Below are 11,381 nucleotides of genomic sequence, written 5' to 3'. Positions count from 1 at the left end.
CTTTCTCTCTCTTCTGCAACTTGCAGAACAACTTGTGTTCATTTCACACTTACTTTTTGACTCATGTTTCACACAAAATTTCGGCTGGAAGCTGGCAAACCTCTTATACACTTGAAGAAGCAAGATGTGATGATTTCAAGGAAGGGCAAATTTGGAAGAAAAAGGAAAAAATGACATTATTAGAGAGAAGAAGAATATAGTAGAAGTAGTATATATATCAGATTTTAACACTAGAACAAAAAAAAGTTAGTCTTGTCTTGTTCTCTCTAGCTAGTAACTTTTGTGGAGAACAATTGGAGACTTCATTGTACCCATTTTGTTGAAGAAATTGAAGATCATTGGGAGCTCCTTCATTAACCTTGGCTAAGCTTTCTCTAATCTATCTTTTACTTGTGATTCAAGATTTGTTCATGCAATGAAGCTTTGTGTTTTCTTGTTATATCTTACACGAGTAGCTAAATTTCTAGATCTAGGGAGTAGATGAAGCTTATGGCTACTTGATATGAAGTGGATATGATTTACACTTGTTACATCTTGTATTAACTTGTCTACTTGTGCATGCTTAGCCCTTGTTGTTGCTTGATCACCAATAACAAGCTCTTAGTTGTTATTATTCAATGAAAATTGGTAATAGTAATGGAACAACATGAGTAGAGCTTAAGTAGTAGACTCATGAGAAGAGAGGTACACTTAAGTGGATGAAACTTGCATTTCATGAAGGAATCAAGAGTAGAACTAGTTATTCACCATGAGAATAGGGAAAACTAGACTATTCTAGGCCATTTCATCATGAGAATGAGATTTGGTAATATTGGAAATGAATCTCTAGTTAACAAGGATTGTAACAAGAGGTAAATCTATTCATTTGTGTTGTTTATGCCATAAGTGGAATCTACATCCCTAGACTCAAGTATTTAGTGAATTTTCTCCATTTGTTATCTTGCAATTGTCTAGTTAAGTTTTGTAGGAAGTAGTAGTTATAGATTCTCTTGCGTTAATTATTAGTTAGTCTAAATAATAGAGTAAGTAAAGGATCTAGTACTTGTTTAAGTTGCTCCTCGTGGGATCGACCCGATACATGCCCTAAACTACTAATTTGACCTGTATACTTGCAGTCAAACGGGTATAATTCGGAATTAAACTTGCACTTATATCAAAATCCCGTCAGTAGTTTATGTGACTATTTATTTATAAGGATGGCCCGCCCCCGGCCCGCTGCCTACAAATTCCCCCTACCCCCTCCCCGTTTGCCCTGTGGATGCCCCCGCGGGGTTAATAAAAATTTGTTATATAATTTTATTATAGTTAAATTTTAGCAAATAATCAAGTACTAAAATATCAATATATTACCAAATTATTATTCATTGTAATTTCACAATTGAAACTTATAAAAATAATAAAACAAAGTTATTTAAATACAATCCAACATGATGAAATAAATACAACTAAAGTAGTCAAGTTTTCACTTTTGACACAAATATAATCATTAATTCATTATTATGCTTGTATTTTTTTTTTGAGAAAAAATGTTATTGTATTAAGTGTAATTAGGGATTTAGTATAAATGTATTAGTAAATTTAGTATAACCAATTAATAATTTCTATTAGTAGACATATATAATTATTAGTATAATTGATAATATCAATTATATTACATATACTAATATACATTATACAATACATATAACTAATAATATCATTATCATAAGTTTGTAACTAATTAAATTATATATTTTATATATAATTATAGGATTAATCTTTCCTACACTGACAGTGTATACATTGTCAGCTTTAGATAAACGACAACTATGCAAAATATAAATTTGAAATTTAACTTTTACACACATGTTATGAATCCAACGATGATAGTGTATGCATTGTCAGTATATATAAGATTTACTCATAATTATATACATACATATATTTTTTATATATTTATTTTTTTAAAGCGGGTGGCGGGGCGGGGGTACACTCCCCCACCCTCCGCCCCGTTTCTAAGAGGGGAGAAAAAAATTCCCCCTGTCTCCGCCCCATTGGCCCCCCGCGAGATGGGTGCCCACGGCAACTTGTCCCCATTGTCATCCTTATTTATTTACTTTTTTGAATCAAAGAAAGCGAATGCAATTGCAAAAAGGAAGGGGCATTTGATCATTGATTTTAAAAATAAAAAAATTTTCCCCAGATCTACCCGCCCTTGAGTGCAAGATGGTGACTTTTCATAGCATAGCGGATTTCATTATTTACTGAAATTATGATGTGTGTGTGAATATATATATATATATATATATATAGAAAAATATTATTTACACTCAATTTTTTGTTATTTACACTCTCACCATTTGTTTTATCAAATAGTATAACAAATAAAAACTATATGACTAAAATGACAGTAAAAATGCGATTAACAAAAATAAATGTGTATATATATATATATATATATATATATAAATCAAAAGAAGTGCTTCCCCAATTCTTCCAAAAAAATAAAAAATAAAAAAATCTTTTGGGATACTTTTGAAAAGTTCTGTTTCACACATACTCATTGTGAATTTGTGATATGTGAAGTATTAGGGGCAAAGATACTAAATTTCGTACCACAGACCAATCTTCAGCTGTAAATGATTACTGGACATTCTTATTAGGGACGATGCAACAAGAATTTTAGTAGAGATGATGCCCCTTACATGTATGTACCTAGTAACCAAATTAACTTCTAAAGTGAACATCACAAGTTCACAACCTCTTGCTCTTTGGCACATCAGATGTACGTATAGCTGCCAAGCATAGGTGATAATTGATAAACAATTTCTCCACATATAGATAATTCTTCATCAACTGTATTTGAAATCAAATCAAAATAAAAAAAAAAGTCCACAATAAGCAGAAAGCCATCAAAAAAATTTACGAAAAAAGATTAAACACTATTTATGTTATTTTTTGGCATTGAGAGCCATAAACACAAATTAGTCTCGAATACTACCAGGTCTAGGAGGCTGGATCCAAATTGTCACTTCATCAGAACCGAAGGTTTTCAGTGCTTTGATCATCGTACGTATATCTTCAAGAGGTTTACACTCTGGACTCTTCAATATTGGCGGATCATTCAAAGAAAAAACCTTCACTTCCTTAGTTTCATCGTCAAAATAGCAAATACAGCCCGCAAGGTCCGCTGCATCCCCTAAATCTCGGACAACAAATGATGTAGGGCTTGCAAACAATGCTGCACCCCCTCCTAAGCTTTTCTCAGCAATCCATGTCATTGGATTTTCCTTGTGATCGAATTTGAAAATGCACCATTCATCGCAATTTTTGCTTGCGGTTGCCAATCGAACCTGTCCATCACATCCAAACAACTGAAAGTGATACATAGAGCTTACAGAAAAATGTCGTGGAAAATGCACAGTAAGTATAATACTGCGATTCTTCTCAAAACTGTAACATCCCAGCATTCCATCCTGGAAGATGTAATAGAGTAGTTCATTAACGTATAAAATGCTCTTTGCTTCAGGATCATCCTTTCTCTCTGCGATTACTTGTGTGTTCCAATATACATCACCAATTTTATACGTCCCAACATGTGTTTTACCCAGTGAACAACAATACAGAACGAAGATCACGCATCTTGGAGAAGTAGGGATGGTGGAGAAAGTGGCTAATTCAACATCATAAGCGAACTTGGGCACCGAGATAACAAGGTCCAAAAATGCATTAAAGAAGGTGAATATGCTTTTCTTGGCAGACCCTAGATAATCAGCTGAAACTATAAGCAACCAACCCTGTTTGGAGGCACAGACTTTCGGACATTTACCATGGTGCCTAATGCACCTATCAGTTGGAGCATATACAGGTCTAGGTCTGGTGGGACTATATGAGGGACCGGTGGGACTATATCCGGGACCGGCCAGATAATATGAGGCATATCCGGGACTGGTGGGACTATATCCAGTTCGGGTGGGATAATATCCGGGACAGCTGGGACTATATACGGGACAGGTGGGACTATATATGGGAAAGTTACATCTCGGGGTTATATCAGCGATAGCTGCAGAAGAAATCTCACTTTTGACCAGCAGAGTTGCAGAAGTGAACCTTGTTGGATCCTGTGGGTCGAAAAGCTGACATTCAAAGGATTCGGCTGTAGATCTGCTATACCATCGGGTATAGTTATGGTAATAAGTCATAACCCATGGAAGTTTAGCAGCAGGAGTGCCCCAGTTCTTGCAGACTGAATCAAAACTCACTTTATCAGACAGGCATGGTAATTTGTTCTTGATGATTCTCAAGATGTCCCGAGGAAGATCAGCCCAAGGCCTGCTCTTGTTTTCAACTTGAATCTTATCCGTCCCCATATATGTTAACTGGGTATTAAAGATAAATTTTTTTCCAACGTCTTATTAGAGCACTATTTTCAGTTTTATTGCAAGAACTTTCTCAGCTATCGTCTAATCGAAAAATAAGATCCTTCTTGCCTTGTAGCAATGCTGTATATATAGACGCTGAATAGAAGGGGTGTGGGAAGCTGGAGGCGATGTGGGACATTGGAGAGTATTGGAATCCAAATCCATTTTGCACCCCTAATTTCTTATTCATTCCCACTTGGCACCCTCAATTTTGTCCTTTTTGCTCTTGTCGTGATTCTTGAGTTGCAATTCAGTCCTTAATCTCCCAACTTATACCATCTTAATCCTCATCATAGCTTGAAGCTCAATTAGATTTTGTAGGGTTGTAAAGATTAAAGACTAAAATTAGAATTTCTGCATTTTTTTTTCAAGGTTTAAGCCCCATTTGCGGTTAAACGATCTTTTGCGGTTATGATACTTTCGATAAAAAAGCACTTTTAGTTGTTAAAAGTATTTTTAAGGTGTTTGGTAAATATCATCACATAAAATTAGAAGTACAGGTTATGGTGTTAAAAGTACTTTTAGCACAAGATCAAATTTAGTGTTTTCAGAGTAGATTTTGTGATTTAAAAATAAAATAATAAATTTAATCATTTTATCCTATATTGTAAAATGAATAAAGAGATAAATACATTAAAAATTTTTCGAATCACACATTATCTAATACAATAAGTATTCATTGAACTATATCTCCAAATAATATACTTAAAGATATTTAAACACTTAATAAGTACTTTTATTAAAAACTCTATTGGAAAAGTATTTTTCAATAAACTATCGCAAACTCAAACGAACCTAAATCCCCCCAAACATATGATTCTCAGTTCACTATTTCACAAGGGTAGAAATTAAATGATTATTCACGCTTCGATTGAATTTTTTTTTATGTCTAGCTATTATTTGACAAAAGTTTATCTTTTGGTTCATGTATTATCATCATATTGTGAAATGTGACGATCAATTTGTGAGGTTTTAAACATTTAAAGACTAAATTAGGGTTTTCTACGTGTACAATACTTTTTCTCGAGAAAAGATCTTTTAGGTCTAAATCCTCAAATTATGAAAATTGCCCTTAAAATTAATCATTGAAGTGCAAAAACTGAAAATAACCGGACATGTTTCTAAATTATCAGGTTCCGGACCTGCCCGTAGCATACGCCTTCATATCTACTGATTATGACCTCTACTTGTCCCACCAGTAAAAGAAAAAAAAACACTACCAAATGTGGCTACCGAAGCCCCGATCCGATTTGCTGCCTTTCTTCCTCTTCGTCCTTGCATTTCCCTCTCCTTCAGTAATCTATTGAGTTACTAGTCATTGGTAAATTTCCCCTTCTTATAGTTTTGTTTCTTTCTTTGGATAAATTTTCTGGTAATGCTATACTTCTTTGATTAGTTGGTTAAATGGGAAAAGAGGTGTTGTTTCCGAATGCGTTTTTTTGGTTTTGTTTATGAAGAAAAAATATGTTCTTTCTGCCCTTCAATCGCTTTGTTTGAGTTAAGATTTTTGGAACTTAAAGATATTACTGTTATTGATTGCTTTGAGCACGTTTCGTTGTTTTGTTGATGGAGGAAAATCTGTCCTTTTTACCTTTGTTTTCTCTGTTTGAAATTTTGATTTTGGAACCCTTTAGGCAGTTTGAGTAATGGAGGCTGAAAGCTGGGCCAATTTCTCGGAAACAAGTGATTCTGAGGGTTGCTTGGATGACTTAAATGATGAGGAGAATTTCTATGCATCTGGTGACATACCCAAGTTGCAATTTAGGTGCCTATAATTTGTTTAGGGTTAACAACATAAAAGTCCCCTGTGGTATAGCTATCATACAGAAAAGTCTCCTATGATTTCATATCATACGAGCGTCAGTACCCCATGGTTTGAATTATTTTGAAAAGTCGACAGAAATCGTTAAAACTAACGGAGCTAAGTGAAAAGACGAAAATACCCTAAAGACACAAAGGTACCACTTTCATTCAATTGAAGTCTATTCCCAAATTGCCGCTCCCACCACTGGCCCCTCCTCCGCCACCTCGGCTTCCCTTGAAAAGACCACGATCAATTTCCCCACCACCTCAGCTTCCCTTCATTGGACCCTTCAAGGATAGACTCGACTACTTCTACAACCAAGGCAAAGACGAATACTTCAAGTCTCGGGTCCAGAAGTACCAGTCCGCGGTTTTCGAAACCAACATGCCACCCGGTGCTTTCATTTCTTCCAACCCGAACGTCATCGTTTTGCTCGACGGCAAGAGCATCCCCATCCTCTTCGACGTCTCCAAAGTCGAGAAGAAAGACCTCTTCACCGGCACTTTCATGCCCTCCACTGAACTCACCGGCATCTATCGCGTCCTCTCCTAGCTACCTTGATCCCAAAGTCTTCCTCCTGCTTACGCTAAAGTCGTCTAGAGTAAAAGATGAGATACTGTATAACTTGTACTCTCATCACCGAGGAGGCGCGGAAGCAGGACCATCCATGATCCACCCAGAGTTGTATGAGTCGTATTTAATTCAAGCGGACTTGGTATTCAATGGAAAAAAGCATTAAGAACAGAGGCTGCCTCCCCCATAAATCCACATACATTTACGTTTTACTCGTAAGAAGCGCAGACACAATGTTAAATGCACTCTGTCACCGCCTTCCTTCCTTCTATACTATACCATGCTGCTACTGTTGATCCAAGTAACTGCATCCGGCCAAGAGGTAAATTGATTGCTTCCTTCACTTTTGACGCCGGGACCACATCATCCCGGAGTTCCAGAAGAGCTACACCGAGCTATTCGACGGCCTCGAGCAGGAACTCGCCACCAATGGCAAAGCCAAAGCCAAAGCCAATGAAGCCAAATTTAAAGTGTGAAGGGTACAATAGGAATATCCGGTGAAAGTTTGTGATAAAAAATTATTTTTTGCAAGAAACACGCGCCTTTCCAGTGTGTTTAATACAAATGCTTTACATTAGACGATTTCCGTCGACTTTTCAGAATAATTCAAACCATGGGGCACCGACACGTATAATATGAAATCACGGGGGACTTTTCTGTATGATAGCTATACCACAGGGGGCTTTTCTGTTTTTAACCCATTTGTTTATCAGTTCTTTTTGTTCCTTTTTCGGTTGGTTTTGTGGATGAAGTTCCTCCAGATGACTTTGTGCAATTAATGGTTGTTTTTGTTGCCCCTTAAAGGAAAGATGTGTCAAAAGCACGGTGGATTGATGATTTGGAAATGGCTGAGGTGGTGGAGAGGAAGGGAGGGATGTGGACAAGTACTGGAATAGTTCGTAGAGGCAAAATTTACTGCTCTATTGAAGAAACTTTGTAGGTGATGTGATTTCTGTTTCTTTATGTCAAAATATTCAGGGTGCCTTTCTGTTTAAATTGTTTCATCCTTATTCAATCAGTACTGGAGACCAAAGAAATCAGAAAATGATCATATTTTGCATGTCTTGATGCCTCTGAGTCGGTGCTAAGTATATCTTTTATTAGCACTTGGCTTGACACAATAAATTTATGGACTTTTTTAAAACATAAATTTATTAGCACTTGGTTTGTTGCATGTCTTAATAAATTTATGAACTTTTTTAAAACATAACTTGTGAATAGCCTGGCTAATATTGAAGTTGTATCCTTTTCTATAAGTAAGGTTCCTTCAAGGTTGAAAAGTGAGCAATGAATTTAGTGTTTGATAAACATGACCGCAGATGTAGTTAGTTAACTTATGGTGGCTTTACTATAGGAGAGATGTTGGTATGAGTTTCTGTTACCTGTCATTGTATGTTACCCCGTGACATGTTCATTACCAAAAAAAAAAAAAGAAAGCTTGGTTAATAATTTAAGTTTGAAATTCACTTCTCTTGTTTGACTTTAGATGCTTGCTACATTCGTAACTTGAGCCATCTCGGTTCAATGAAGCTCTGAAGTTTGGTGCATTGATTTCATAGTGTGACATCTTTGAGTAATCTTTGGTATTCTGAAAGACTCTACTTTTTTGCTTTTACTGTTGGTCTCTCATTTAGACCACTTCCACTGCATTCTGACAGTGTTCAATTTGTTCAAAATGGTGATATGCTAATTAAGATGAAAGAATGCCATCCTTAATCCCTCAGATAACATAAAAAAAAACGAGCATTTATATTTCCATTTAATTCATCCAAAAGCTTGAATTTCACAGAATATTTCACTAGAGTGAGGGTTTTAATTCTTGCAGACAGCTGTATTTTGCAATCATGGAGCATTCTTGATATTTACATTCTCTAAGAATTAAGCTACACATCACAGTGTTTGATAAATAAAAGATTGGTTTATATTTGATTTCAAATTAGGTAGTCGACTGTTTAGCACCAATTTGCTCAACCTGAGGATTTCATTAATTTCTTTATTATGAGCCATATCTACTGAAGTAGAAAAGGACCAGCAGTGGCACATAAGATATTATTAGCATTGCTTAATCGCTGCATTTTTGGTATTTCAAGATAATCTCAGTTGTTTCTCTTTTGTAGGTTTTTGGCTGAAATTGGAGCTTTGCATCTTCTGGATGAGGACAATACACCCTTTCCTCTGAAATATATTTATAATAAAGTCCAAGAAAAGAAGAATGGATTCTCATGGGAGTCTTTTGAGGCATATAAACACTTAAAAGCTCTTGGCTATGTTGTTGGGCGGCATGGTATACCTTGGACAATGAAGACTGATTCTAGTGCCCAAGATTCAACAGATGTAAATGAGAGAGTGAATGGAGAGTCAAGAGAGAGTTTTATTATTACTGAGATGTTTCGCGGCATGGACATTAATGAAGTTAGACCATTATTTGATGTTTACCCTCCTAATAGCAAGTTTAAGAAGTCTTCTCCTGGCACCCCATGTTTCATCCTCTGCCTTACAAGGTGATTCTAATTCGGAGCTTTATAACTTATTCTGTTTAAATCTGCAGAAAACTTATGTTGTGCATATGGTGTCTGTGTTGAGTGGCTGATGATACATGCTTGAATGCATAGACTCAGAAACTAGAAGTTTCTTAGGGGATTCAAGTAAGATTGCCTTTTTTTTTTTTAATTTAATTCTAAATTACACTAAGCCCCTCCTTACCTTTATTCCCTTGAACATTGTTAGTATGCAGAATATGAACCCCTTTTCTCAAGCTCTCCTTTTATGACGTGAACTTGAAAAGGTGATGGGCTTTTTGTGTCCTGGTTTGTGTTTTTTTTTTTTTTTTGTATTTAATAATAACGAAATCTGCTTCTTGTGCTAGTGTCCATCCTCCGTCAAAACAAGAGATTGAGGAACTTGAGAGATGTTGTCATGGCTGCCCTCTAAAATTCTGTAATGTTGATCATGGACGCGTCAGTTTCTTCTCATTCAACAGATTGGAGCTTCCTACACTTCCTTGATCTTTTCCAACAAATACACTAAATTTTGGCCTTGGATGAGACGAGCTATTCTAGACAAAAACTGAACAATGTATGTTCTTCTGGCTTAGTTTCAAAGAACAAATGCATTATGAATTGTTTCTGAGTTTATCATTTGGAAGTTAAGAACTTGGTAATGGTACACTTTGAATCAAGCTCATGGCAGCAGTCTTTTGTTATTGTGCTATAAGTTGCACCATGTAGTGAGTCATGTAGATTAGGATCAATAATCTGATGGAAGCTTTGTACTGTTAGTTATGGATTTTGTGCTTATAACTTTGTCTAGGACGTCTTCCTACTAATCTGATGTTTCCCTCCCAATCTATCCTAATTTTGTGCGAGTAACCTTTAAGTTCTCTCTGAAAGTGTTCTAAATGCAGTTGCAAGCCTTCAGACTCTCCAAAACATGATTTGCATATTCGCAATGTTTATGCAGCAGATACAGGGCTTTGTTTTCATTATTTCATCCAAGCATGTCATTAGCCATGTAGGCAGACACTTCTGGTGATTTGTCTAAAACTTGATCTGTGTCTGCCAAGCTGGTTGTGATTGGGCCTTTTATAAGGAATATGTTGTACTTAACAGTAGTATTTTGCAGCTTCCTTTTTTTTCGCTTTTTTGATTTCTTCCCTTCTTTGGTTGTTGATATTCTTGTACCACCTCTTTTTGGGGAGTTAAAACAGCTGTTTCTGATTCCTGCCCAAAATAACTTCACACTATTTTCCTGGCTGAGGAGACTGTACTCACTTTTTTTTCCCCCTTTCCAGTCACAAACCATTGTTTGCCGGCTTAGGACACAGCTTTCAATGGCAATAACATTGCTTCATTTTCTGTTATGTGCATCTTAATAGGCAGCAAATTGATACTTAAATAGTTTTGGTTTCTGTCTTATGGGTTGAAGGTAGACCCAACTTTAATTCTTAAGCTAGGTCTAAGGAATAGCATCTAATAGAAATTGTTGCTGATTGTTTTGTTTCCAATCTTGAGTAAGGTTGCATCATATCTGGCATTCAACTTTCTTGTAAAATCATGGATACTTTATTTTCCGTTCACTGTGTTAACAGCCAACGTACATTTGTTGCCCCAAAATGCCATTAAATGGTATGCTCACTATATATGTTTTAAAAAAGTACCAAATGAGTAAACCCCTTTTTCATGCATTTCATTTGGGATGTTGGCCCTGAATTAGAAAAGAAGAAAGGAAATTATCCCTTGAAGGAGCAAAGGATTTTTCAACAATATCTGTTTCTAGTTGGAATAATGCATGGATACTTTAGACTTGTTTACATTCCTAACTTGTGAGGATTTTGGAGAAAAAAAAATCCCTTTAAATTTACAACCTTTTTTTGGATTGGTAACATTAAAAAAAAAAGAGAGAGTTGTTTTACTGTTGGATTAGGAAACTAAACCGAAAAGTTGTTTATGAGCTTAGTATCCAACAAGGCTTGCTTTGTTACTTCAAATTGAGCAACTTGGGCCTGAACTGGACTTAATGGGAGTTGCAATAAAAGTTTCTTACCCAATAGCCGTTCGATCCAGAAAAGAACTATGAATGGCCGAATAGGGAAATGACACCATCAC

The 11,381-nt window shown here is 35.9% G+C and overlaps 1 protein-coding gene across 4 annotated transcripts; it reads left to right on the top strand.

The window, feature by feature from the left end:
* Positions 1–6,242: 6,242 nt before the first annotated feature.
* On the top strand, positions 6,243–10,141 carry LOC113695533 (uncharacterized). Of its 4 annotated transcripts, XM_072055462.1 has the most exons (5): positions 6,243–7,256; positions 7,582–7,713; positions 8,895–9,278; positions 9,505–9,562; positions 9,644–9,779. In XM_072055462.1, the coding sequence occupies exons 1-4, from the start codon at positions 7,018–7,020 to the stop codon at positions 9,545–9,547; spliced, it is 798 nt and encodes a 265-aa protein (XP_071911563.1). In that variant the 5' UTR covers positions 6,243–7,017; the 3' UTR covers positions 9,548–9,562; positions 9,644–9,779. The 4 variants fall into 4 exon arrangements, 3 of the variants coding, with proteins under 3 accessions (XP_071911563.1, XP_071911564.1, XP_071911562.1); XM_072055463.1 differs by lacking the exon at positions 9,505–9,562 and having other exon boundaries at positions 6,244–7,099; positions 9,644–10,141; XM_072055461.1 differs by lacking the exon at positions 9,505–9,562 and having other exon boundaries at positions 6,244–7,256; positions 9,644–10,141.
* Positions 10,142–11,381: the final 1,240 nt, after the last annotated feature.

This window comes from Coffea arabica, chromosome 6e, assembly GCF_036785885.1.
Source record: "Coffea arabica cultivar ET-39 chromosome 6e, Coffea Arabica ET-39 HiFi, whole genome shotgun sequence".
NCBI classification, from domain to species: domain Eukaryota; kingdom Viridiplantae; phylum Streptophyta; class Magnoliopsida; order Gentianales; family Rubiaceae; genus Coffea; species Coffea arabica.
This window is presented reverse-complemented; position numbering and strand designations above follow the sequence as displayed.